The sequence below is a fragment of the Chenopodium album genome, chromosome 10 (assembly GCF_948465745.1).
Source record: "Chenopodium album chromosome 10, dcCheAlbu1.1, whole genome shotgun sequence".
In the NCBI taxonomy this organism is placed as follows: Eukaryota; Viridiplantae; Streptophyta; class Magnoliopsida; order Caryophyllales; family Amaranthaceae; genus Chenopodium; species Chenopodium album.
The window spans coordinates 48,770,342-48,783,025 of NC_137843.1; the positions used below are offsets into that span (position 1 = coordinate 48,770,342).

Genomic DNA, 12,684 nt, shown 5'->3' on the forward strand with positions numbered 1-12,684 from the left:
GCTACCTATATGGGCTATATGTACTGATTTGTTAATCTATGTAGAGGCCAAACTAAAATTTCCCCTATTTATACTTGGTCTCTTATACAGTATATGCTGAGAGCCAGATATTGAATAACTTTCTTTTGGACAAGAATATAAAAATGCTGAATGAGCGGGCTATAGCTGAAATAGAATTGGATGCTGTCATTTGTCTACTTGTGACAAAAGCTGTTACAAAGTTGGATTAAGATACGAGTAAATTGTATGAATGCATTGAACAGATCACAGATGATGATGAATGATTTAGATGGAATAGCCTGACTGCTGGGGCATCTAACAGATGTACAACTTAAATTTGCCGTTCCTATTATTATCGTGTTTGAGTCCATCCATCGGCCTATTATCCCAGATCAATATTCCTGATACAGCATAAGAGTTGCATTGAATATTTGAATCTGAGGGGGGCTGCCTTATTTCAGTTGGCAGAAGCTCCATAATGTAAACAATGTATTGCTGAAGCTTCTTCGAGATTCTACAATTGAACTGTTGATCGAGATCCAAAAATAAGCACTCGGTTTGGGGACAATCTCAAAAAAGGAAAATTATCTCATTTTTAATTCTGAAAAATACTTGTCTGTATAACGTACAACTCATGTCAATGCTTACAGATTACAAGGACTCAAGACACTGACCCCAAATCCATTGCTTAATCTGGGCTTAAGGAACCAGGAAATAAATAGGGGTATAAGGTTACAGTAAACAATAAAAATTACAGTTACATATGCAAGACATTGGGTAGCAACATGATGAAACAAAAACAATGGCTCCTTGCAATATTGCTTTATGCAAATCCCACGCATCAGAGGACTAAAGAAGCCTCAGGTGAGCTGTATCGTTTAATCTTTTTATCTGCCAACCAGTTTTCCAAGAATGTTGTAACACAGTCACAGAAGAATCCTCTACACAAATCTTATGTGACATCACTGGGCTGCAACCGAGGATGCCCAGCAATAGGCACTTGATAGAAGCTGAATGACTAAAGACTCCAATGCAAGTTAAGGAATTCTGAGTATTTATATCACTAATAGAGCTTTGTCGGCTTGGTTCCTTGGGGGACATCTCCTCCTCATGGTAGTTTTCAGTCCTATCACCTGTTGTAGTAACCACCTGCAGCCTGCTTTTTCCAGATTTTTTCCTGGATAACTGCCGGTGTCTGTAAAGCAAATCCCACTGTGGTGCAGGGTAAGACTGTCCATCTCGATCATTAATAGAGTTTGCATAAACATGTGAACTCTGTTGGGAAAACCCGCCATCATTTGTGCGAGGAGAGAGAAAATCTGATCTGAGCTTTTCAGGCAGAACCAGTAAAGTCCCATGCAGGAACTGAACCATTCGGAATTCCACTTGCCTGAGTGACTCTCCAGACGGTGCGGCAAAATCTGGCTGAAGTCTGTCTACTATATTCAGTATGTCAGGAGTATACATTTCAGAGCGCGGGCAACCCTCCCAATGGCCCTGGCTCATATCTGTGAGTGCATCAGCTGACTGTATCTGTTGCTCAGGAAAACTCATCTCCTGCACAGATGCATTGATGAAAATAAATTCCAGGAATATAAGATTTCAGAAAGCCATATTTCAAGTAGCATACAAAAACAAAAAGCAAGAACAAGATGCATTATACGTCACTTGATATTCTTGGTATAGCAGTCGAAACCTTGTCCATGACAAATGCAGTTGTTAAGATATAATTTTGAAGATGTATTAAATTAAGCCAAGCAATCAATCAATCAATCAAAGCCTTAATCCCACAAGGGAAGATTCCACAAGTGACATACAGGACACTGAGAATGAAAAGCAGGGGCAGGGTCTGATTCTCTCAATAAATTGAAATAGGGCATCAAGATGTAGAATAATGCAGTTCACCATGTTTCAAGGAAATGAAGGATGTGGCAAGCATATTTCCTAAACAATATTGCGACACGGTCCAACAATTCTTGGATCTGTGCACAGTTATTCTATGTGATAAAATAGAAATAGTCCATCAAGCATTATTTATAGATTGCTATTAGTAATGCAAAATGGAGAGCAATTATATTACTCCGTATGATTTATGGCACTTCAGTTGCATCCTTTAGTGGTTGATTTTAATGAAGCAAGCAATTAATTTGGGTCAAAAATAATCCACATATATGTATTCACACAATGTTTAACTGAAATCCGGTCTTTAGACTATAAATTTTGAAACACTCCATCATATGCAAAATCTAGGTTTCCAGAAGCACAAAATCATTCAAAGAATTACTCATTCTGCCCCTAAATAAAAGTCCAATTTGACCAAAGATCTTGTCCGTAAATAAAAGTCTTATTTCTCTACTTTCTTTCTTACTATTTTATTTTTATTATTTAAAATCAACTTCAATCAACCAAACCCCATTTTTTTCACTTTTATCAACAAACCCCACTAACTTGTTTTTTATATTCACCTTCAATCATTCAAGCCCCACTTCTTTTTGTATTCACCTTTAATTAACCAAACCCCACAATCTTTTTTTTTTTTTTTTTTAATTAACGTTCCTAAATACTTGTGCAAATGGAAAATGAGACTTCCATTTGGAGAGGGAGGGAGTAAATGTAATTAATTTTTGGCAACATCATAAATACATGACAATTAGAAGAGTGCATACGTGTGAAGAAAAATTGTGACATTTACACCCCAAAAACCATAAAAGCAGAATACATGTATAATTTGAAAGTAATTCATCAGTTACTTCTATCTATTCAACCTATCTCAGGCTTTTAAATTTGAATGTTTATTTTATTATTTTATTTAAGTTAAGAAATTTCTCTTCAAGGCATATAACAGTGAGCAGTGAGGCCCTTATCTAATAGATAAAATATGGCACAGAGTCAAACACAGCACAAGCAGCTTAATGGTCAAGTAAATGCTTTTTTCAGAATCTTAAACCACAGCATAGACTTATAATTTGTACATTAACATTTAACAAGAGCGTACAGCAATTGAAAACAGAAGCTAGGGTATCTTGTCCATACAAGCCAATGTATACAACATCAGACTGTCCGAAAATGTTTGCAATGTGATTATATTCAAGCTACTAATTACTTAATAAAGAATTAATTAGTGGTTGATAGTACTTCCTTAAATAAACTATAGTAAACACTATAGAGCAGAGGGAATAATTATTACGACTGTTTCATATTGACTCCATGGAAGCTAAAAATGGAACTCCTTGCTGTTTGAGGAGTTTTCAAGCCAAAAAGGTTCCTTTGTTTCTAGTTCCTCCGTTTTAATTTAGTTGCAACACACCCCCTCGGCATGCATTTTAAGGAAGATATTAGACTATGTAAACGGATAAAGTAATTTATAAAATTTTACCACCTATAAGAAGAAAGGGATAAGTTGCTACGGTTTAAATTTCATAACTTAATTCATTCGTTCACCTAGTTTAATCACCTCCTCACAAAGCGTGATAAAAAGGTGTGTTGCAAGTATAAAAAAACAGAGGAAGTATATGATTGGGTTGTCCATAAAATTGGTCAGTAAGTGAGGCTTTCAGCTTACAATTACCCAAAAAAAAAAAAAAGGAGGAGAGAGAGAGAGAGAGAGAGAGAAAAGGTAATATCTTTCATGAATTAACTTCTAAGATCCTACTTTGGTTATGGATATTATTATCAGGCTGAAATGGAGTCCAGCATCCATTTACAAAAACTGGGCTTGAAGGTGAGAGATAAGAAGTCAATCTAAAGCCTAATTATTGACAGGTGAAAGGTCAAGGAAGAGACAATGAGTGTATCATATAAGAGAAATTAGAAGCTATAGGGGCACAATGCTTACACATTTCTACAGTGGCTAAGCAAAGTATATTATTGGGGGATTGTCCTACAAAGGAGGGTATTGGACTTCAAAGTTAAGAGTGGTATGGCAAGTAGGGCTATTAGATAGCAAGTTGCCAGCTGGACTTATTGCTTGTAATTTTGATTCAGGGCCCTTTCTAGTTAGAGATGGGAAGTTCATATGCCAACGCCTCAAGAGCCCCATCTATCTGCATTCCTAATTTCACAAGTGATGTCTTAGGAATGATGGAGCAACAAGCAGCCAAGTAATGAGCAGGCTGTGAACTTCAATTTGCAAAACAATTAAAAGAAAAGTGCAAAAGTCCTACGAGCCAAAAGAAAAGGAAAAAATCTCCCATGTAAAGGGTAGAAATATTTAAGGGAGACAAGGTAGAGTAGTTAGAACCTTGCACTCTTGCAGGCAGCAAGTTCTGATAAATCCATATACTACTACTAAGTTTTGATATATCACAACCCCCGTCTCCTTTTGAGGATTTTCTTTCAGTTGTTTTACGATAGAACTGAGTTTTCCCTTCTTGCAGCAGTGCCTTAGTCAGGTACAACCTTACAACAAGTCTCGATCAAAAATTTTGGGTTCACCTGCATCATTCCAAAGAGTTGACGTGCCTCCATGAATCCTTTAACATACATCAATCTGTCATGGGTGTAGTTGGCCTTTGCCAAGACAACATTCCATTGTCCAGTTATTAATTGTTATTTAATTGGAATGATTGATGTGATAGGAATCAGTGGCTTTTTCATTTTTGAGCGTCCTAAATATAAGTAAAAATCCTATGAATACAAGTGACATTTATGATTTTTTAAAACAATTCACCTATAATCTTTTTTACACAATTTCCCCCCTCTCCTCCTTCCCTTATTATATACGAATTATATTATAACCTGATTAACCTGTAAGCCACATTATGTATTTTCCACAATTAACTTTTACACAATTGTAATTGGAGGTTATTCTAATTGCTAAATTGGGAAACTGCTGATATTTTTCCGATAGACAAACTACCAGAAATATGAACTGGTATTATTGAATGGCGTCTTTTGACTATTCTGTATTTTAAAATTTTGACTTATTCTGTATTTTTCCTTTTTGGAAGAAAAGATTTTAAACAGTAGCAGAGCAAATTCCAAAAGAGAAGTGTAAAGAGTTTTTGGGACAGAAGAAAAAGGGAAGTGTTGAATATTTTGGAGGTACGAAGGGAGTACATTGAACACCTTCATTGGTTATTAAAGCCTCTCAACTCAAAGAATTAGCTTCAGTAGAGTCCAAGGTCATCACTACAAATTTAGTTGCCAGTAATGTATGTGCTAAAATCTGTCTTATAAACTTCTTGTAAACTTTCACTTGAGACACTAAGACTTCTTTTTCATAATACTTGGACTTCATTAGCCTGTTTAGGGCATCAAAGTGGTCTTTTTCTCAATGATTTTGACTATTTGTCTTGCGTGTCTAGATTCTGGAAGGAAAGCTAAAACTCAAATTTGGGTATCAAAGAACAAAGTTTGACAAGTGAAAGAATCTAATTATGTCGAGAACTTTCATCCCAATACCCAAAAAATATATATCAAGTTAAAAAATGGAAGAAAGGTAATTTTACTTTTTTTTTTAACTGTGCTAAAATGCTCAAACACTAACCTGATTAGACAAAAAACACAAAAAATTATTGTGCTCTTAAGCCCACTAGATCTTTATTCAAAAAAAAAAAAAAAAAAAAAAAAAAAAAAAAAAAAAAGCTCACTAGATCTTTATTTCATAAATCACAATCTTTATTTTGAAGCCTGCCGATGAATCTAATAACTATGACTCGACCAATGTCACACAAAGAATTGTCTAAGCCCATGAGACATACGAACTAAAAAGGTGAAACATTCTCCATTTTAGGCACTATCTGGATTATCTGGAAGGACTAAACGACCAGTTCCCTTTCCAAAAAGGCATTAGAGGTTAATCTGGTTTAGAATGTAAAATGTAAAGACTCGATTCCACAATGATAATAAGGCTTTTACACATCACAAGAAATGATAGAAACACTCCAAATAGATTTGATCATCTGAGGTCATATTGTTATTTACTAAACTATTACCAAGGAGGAGGAATCCAAGAAACAAAGAGAAAATCGTTTTGAGTTAAACACAAAACTTATATGCATGCACTTTACGTTGCTCATAATAAGATATTTTCACAACACACATTTTTCACATTGATTTCCTAGAAATTTTTGTTTTTGTTTCTGCTAAAGCATCCAAGTATAAAACTCAGTAAGAGTAACTAAAACACATAGTGCATAAACAATCTAGCAACATAACGCCTTTAAAAACATCAGAAATCTTATCATGATGAATTAGCATAGAAGAAGGTCCTCCTTAATATATGTACATATTAGGCCAGATCATATTTGATTGTCATATTTGCTTAAATGTGTCTACTGCTTTCCTCAAGGTATGAAATTTACTCCACGAATATAATCAATATAAGATCAACATATCCTCAAGAGTGCAGCTTCTTGCTTGTACTGCTTTAAGTGCACATCACGCCAGCAGTCAGTATGCAACTCGAGAACCAAACAAGATGGAAAAGACCCATGGTCCACAACAGGAAGGAGGTATATGGATCCCTTGTCAGTTGTCCTAAACCAACTATCTTAAGGTATATACCCAAGTCCAAGTTTTAAGCATTTGAGAGATAAACCCTATTGAAGTATTTGTGTATAAACAAGCACAGCTAAAATTAATTCCTCAATGCTCTTAAGCAATCACCATCACAAATTGATGAAACCAATTTAAACTCATTTCAAAATTCTATAACTACATCTATGAAAATCCTTTTTAGTCTTAGTCCCCATTCCCACCTTTCCTGCCATGTTTAGTACTCCACTAACTACAAAATACAATTAGCTCAACAAACTCTCATTATTGTTATACTCAAACCAACGCCTTTGTAGACACAATACAGCATATACTTGGATAAATGCTCACATAAGAACTCCAATAACTTCCTTTTACCATATGGCATTGTCTCTCCATTTGAGAGTCTATATTAACTCCAAACACAATTTCAAAACCATATTTCGACCTTACATTTCAAGAATGTCCCTCATAACCAACAAATGGTAAAAGTTCAACTTCTCCCATATACCACATTGTCAACACTAAAACATAATACAAACAATTCCACAATAATCAATAGCATCCAATTGCAACAAAAACATTAAACAAACAAAACCCGAAAAAATTATACCTGACAAACAGAAACAGCAGTAGCTTTAGCTCGATCCAAGGGAGAAGTATAAACAGCATTAAACCTAACACCTTGAGAATTCAAAAACACAGCCAAAGCCCTAGCTTGCCTCTTCCCATTAGTAGTCAACCCAGCATTTGGGCATCTCCCACTAATCAAATCAGGCCTCAAACTCATCTCACTTTCTCCATGATTAATCAAATAAACCTCCATCACACTACCCCTATCTCTCTCATCTTCAATCAATAGCATCCCATCCGACGAGTAACTCCTGCCGAAGCTCACAGTAGGCGGCGGGGGCGGAAGCGGAGGCGGCGGCGCAAGAACATTGTATGGGTCCCACACCTTGATAGAGGGTCCCATCCTAGGGGTCCCTAGAGAGGAAAGCTGAGGAGAAAGAGGGGAAGCTGAAGCATAACATGGTAACATCTCTGGTTCTTGTTCTAGAACCTTCTTTACAGTGTGTGAATCTCCTTGTCCTGTAACTCCATTTTCTTCTTCATCATCATCATCTTCTTCTTCATCTTCAAGAGTTTGGACTGATTGATTGGAACCCATTTGGGTTTTTTTTTTTTTAGCTAGATTATGAAATTGTGCTGAAATCTGGCTGATTTTGTCAAATTATGATCTGGGTCATTTGCATATTGCAAGAACAAGTGATGTTTTAGAAGCAAGAATTATTGGGCTTGTTTTGGGAGTTGAGAAATTTAAAAAAAAAAAAATTGGGATTGTAAATTTGAATGATTATGTTTAATTATTGATAATTGGAGTAGTGAAGTTGGTTTGCTGGATGAAAGAGTGTGGGATTGCCGGGAATTGAGGAAGAGTGAAAGGCAGATCTGATGTGATGAGAGCTTTTACATTTACAATGAAACTTTGTTGTTTGTGGATTGGTAAGAACTAAGAAGAATCTTTGAATTTAAAGTTTACTGTGCAAACTTGAGATAAATTTCCCAATTTCAGTCACATGACACTAGGGGTGTTCAAAAATCGATTTGGACCTAAAAATTGGCCCAGATCACAATAAATTAACCGGTTCAGTTTCTGGGTCTAGAAATTTATTTTTTCGGTCCCATTTGGTCCAAACTCCCATAAAAACCGGTCCTTGACAGGACTGATTTTTCCTTAAATTTATGCATAAAATCTTAAACAATGGTTAAGATTATTCTTAATAACCTTTGAAAACTTTTAAGGGTTTTTTTTTAACTATGCCCCCAAGTTCTTCGGTTTTTAAGCTGTACCCGTGCTTTTTCAAATTTATAAACAATACCCTTTGACAGCCATATCCGTTAACGAAAGTTAAGTTATTTTATCAACAATGGTGTCGTGGCGTTATTAATTTGATACATGTCCCGTTCTAATTGGTTTAACACTTTAAAAAAAGTTAAAAAATCAGAAAATAAAATAATAAAAAAAAAAGGTTATGATTAATGCCAAAGGTTATTGTTAATAAAAATTAGTGAGGTTGAGGGCATAGGTTAGACGTTTGAAAAAACATGGGCACAACTTAGAAACCGAAAAAGTTTGAGGGCATAACTTAGAAAAACCCAACTTTTATAATAAATCGTTGTAATAGTTTAAATGATCGAGTTGTAATAGCTTGTCATGACACCCAAAACTTATTGGCTAGGCTTATGAACGCATATACTAATAATCGTTAACAATCATAGCCTTACATAGATTCGGAAATGTAACACTTAAAAATATATATACACTATTCATATTTTAGTTGTAAGTTTTTTTGTGTTGTAATATGAGTTTTGTTGCGAGGTATAATATATATCCTCCGTTACTTTTAGTTGCAACACTTGAAATATATATATATATATATATATATATATATATATATATATATATATATATATATATATATATATATATATATATATATATATATATATATATATATATATATATACACACACACTATTCACATTTTTATGACTGATCTTTATTTTTATTGATTTTTTTTGTTGGGCAAATAGTCATGTGGGATCTTATTAGATTCATCTCTATATATATGTTTTAAATATTTAATCTTTAGATTTTTTACAGGTCTATAATCAGAGATATGGAAGATCAAAATTATGCATTGACAAGCGTGAAAGTTAAAATGTTACAACTAAAAAGTTAACGGAGAAAGTTTCAAAAGAAAAATGTCTAATTAGGTGATGAGGTAAGTAAAACACAGAGGGAGTGATTTCGATGGGTTCATGTACGTGAATGTTTTTTTTTTTTTAATTTAAGAAATAGTAATAAAGTGGATTTTATCCATCAACAGGCGCTTTAATGGAGGAGAGAATGAGAGTAGGGAAGTAAAGGAGGAAGGAGAGAGAAAAAGAGGGTTTAAAAGAGAGGAAAAGGTTGGAAGTTGGAAGGGAAGGAAGACTAAAGAGGAGAAACAAGTATGGGAATCATAAAGGCCATAAACACACTTAATAAGTTAATATGACATAAATGAGTATATTAGTAAATAAACATTTTTAGGGGTAAAAGAGGCATCACACTATTCATAAGAGTTCTTTTGAACTTTTTATAAGGTACGGATGAGCTTTTTTGTACTTAACGTAACATACAAAAAAAACGCTAAAGTAAGTTTTTCCTATACTATTTTCGAGTTTTCCATAATATTATTAAAAATTTAGCCTTTTTTAAATAAAATTTTAAAATCGGCCCAAAGCGGTCCGGTCTGGATTTTTGGACCGATTTTTCAGTTCGGACGGGTTCGGTCCTAGCTTAATGGGCCTAGTCCGATCTTGGACCGATGAACATCCCTACATGACACAACTCATTATTACTGAAACCTTTTTTTTTTTTTTTTTTGAAATACTAATTACTGAAAACTTGATTAAAACCTTGTTCGGTATTTAGGTGGAAGCTAATTGATACTCTCTTTATTAAAATATGTATTGAGATGAATTTAACAAGTATGAACATGACTATATTTAATTTTATTTATAAAGCAAAATATTAGTCAAAACTCAAAACAGTATATATGAATAATGCTAAAGTCAAATTGGGGCACTTAAATAAAAATAGAGTGAGTACTCTATATATGGAGTAATTGATTGCTCCTTTTTTTTTTTTTTTTTTTTTACTCCGTTCGTTTTCTAAAAATTATGTTTGGGTATTTTGTTTACCAACTTTTATATGAGCAGGGGCGGAGCCAAGGGGGGGCTAGGGTGGACCATGGCCTCCCCCTTGGCTCAAGATAAATACTAAATTTTGCTTATACTTGATATAAGTTGTAGTGTAGAGGAGTTGGTTTTTGCCATATGATTGTGGACAAGAGGTCAAGAGTTCAAACCTAGCAACTAACATTTTGTAGTTTTTTTTTTTATTTTATATTTTTATAGTAAATGTAATCAACAAACTCAATAGTAGTTGCGATTTACGAAATTACACATATATAAATATGATCTTGCCCCCCCCCCCCCCCCCACTTAAAAATTCTGGTTCCGCCACTGTGTATGAGGCTCGTCACATGACATCGTGTGGCCAACCATTATGGAGATTATTTCATTAGTGTTACATGGATTACTCGGTCACTGCTACAAGAGTTATTTCACCAATTTTACGGAGTATAAAGGTTACTCAGTCAATGTTGTAAGAGTTACGTACCCAGTCAGTATAACGAGGGTTAATTGGTTAGTGTTATAGAGGTTACTTTGTTCATTTCCATGTGGTCACATGGTGTGGTCAGCCTTGTTGTCAAAATCGTTATTCGAATCGTAGGATCATGCAATCCTACGATCCCATTTTAGTCAACTCGGATCGGATGCAGAATCACAAAGTAAATAGGATCGGTCAAGATCATACAGAATTGGATAGGATCGGACGATCCTATTTTCCCCTTAAATTATAATTGGATTGTATAGAATCGCCCAAAATCGGACAAAATCGTGCAGGATCAGTCAGAATCAGATAAGATCGGTCAAGATCATACGATCCTACTTTTTAGTTATTAAAATGAGCCTAAAGCAATCAAACTTTCTCTAAGATAAGAAAATTACTATCCAACTACTAAAACTATAAATTTCGCCATTTTTATGGCTTAAAAAAACGTGTATCTAGTTTTATCGCAGCCTTTTTATTACTCCTTTTATCAACTTCGTATGTTATTACGATTCTACGATCTGATTTTAATTTATCAATTCGATCCTACTCCTATCGCCGATCCAATGTAAGATCCCGGTCTCGATCCAATGTAGGATCCCGATCCTAACAACCCTGTCAGACGCATACAAAACACGTTTTTTGTTTTGGGAGTAATAGTACTTTCTTTGTTTTTTAAAGTGCATCGCTTTGACTTTTGTACTATTCAATACTACGTTTGACTTTTATAACTATTTCAAAATAAATAAACAAATGTTATTATATAATAAATATAATATATCATTAGGTTAGTCACAATGCCTATTTTCATAATTTAATTTTGTTACAATTTTTACTAATAAACAATTAAAGATCGATATGAAATTATGAATGGTTAAAGTTACATCTTGGCAAATATACTAGTCAAACTGATGCATTTATTAAAATAAAAAAATAAATAAATAAAAAAGTAGTAAAGAGAAAATCCAAATTTATCTATGAGATAAACTTGTAACATATCTCCTCTCACAATATTTTTATCGGTTTTTTTCACCATATACTCCTGAATTTTTTGTTTATTCACCATATACCCATGAAAATTTTCAAATTCACCATATACCCTTGAGTTGTTACTAAAATTCATCATATACCCCTAATGACAACAAGATGAGTGGAATATGATTAATTATGCATCGAAACCACCTTAGCTTTCTCCCTCCATCTCCGAAACCACTTATCTCCTTTGTCCAATCCCTGAAACCACTCCAAATCTCCATAATCATATCCCTATGATCGATTTTGAGGATGAGAAAAAGAAATTTTGAGGTGTTTTTGGGGGTGGAAAAAGAAAAGTGGGTGATTTTGGAGATAAAGGAATGTATTTAGGGTGGTTTCGGGTCATAATTAACCCTTATGATTGACAAAGTTAACAATCAGCAGTCATCAAGGGTATATGGTGTATTTTTGTGAAAAACTCGAGGGTATATGATGAATTTTAAAAAGTTCATGGGTATATGGTAAATAAACAAAAAAAACTCAGGAGTATATGGTGAAAAACCTGTATTTTTATTTTTTTTTAGGTGTTTAACCCGGTTCTCCATTTGGGCTAATTCGGATTCGAGGCTTAGTTATGAGTGATTCGTTAAGTTTAAGTCCCCTCCTAATTGTTGTTGCGAGAGATAAAACACACGATTCTCCCTATCAAGTATATCCTCAATCACCACTGCATCGACAACCAATTGGTTCCTCTCACAATATAATATTGCCCTTTAGTATAAATTCTTAAACACGATTTGTCTTGAGTATGTTTATAAAATCAAAACTTTATACTCCTACTAGTACAGTAGTACGGCCCTACTTTATATAAAATGAACACGATTTGTCTTGAGTATGTTTGAAAGTTGGTGTTCACTTTCCCTTCTTTTTTCCAACTCTCTTAGCTTGTTCTCTCTTATTCTCTCTCATCTATAATAAACTTTTTTCTAACCAATTTCAACAAA

The 12,684-nt window shown here is 34.2% G+C and overlaps 1 protein-coding gene across 1 annotated transcript; it reads right to left on the reverse strand.

The window, feature by feature from the left end:
• Positions 1-570: 570 nt before the first annotated feature.
• Positions 571-7,988, reverse strand: LOC145564015 (uncharacterized). Its single transcript, XM_081624384.1, has 2 exons — positions 7,091-7,988; positions 571-1,557 (listed from the first exon to the last, which is right to left on the reverse strand). Exons 1-2 carry the CDS (start codon positions 7,646-7,648, stop codon positions 850-852), a joined length of 1,266 nt encoding a protein of 421 aa, XP_081480510.1. The 5' UTR covers positions 7,649-7,988; the 3' UTR covers positions 571-849.
• Positions 7,989-12,684: the final 4,696 nt, after the last annotated feature.

Bases quoted from the DNA above. Each gene is read 5' to 3' on its own strand.
- LOC145564015 (XM_081624384.1), bottom strand. From the start codon at position 7,648: ATGGGTTCCAATCAATCAGTCCAAACTCTTGAAGATGAAGAAGAAGAT. The intron at 1,558-7,090 runs GTATAATTTTTT...GCATCTGTGCAG, and splicing joins CTGCTGTTTCTGTTTGTCAG to GAGATGAGTTTTCCTGAGCA.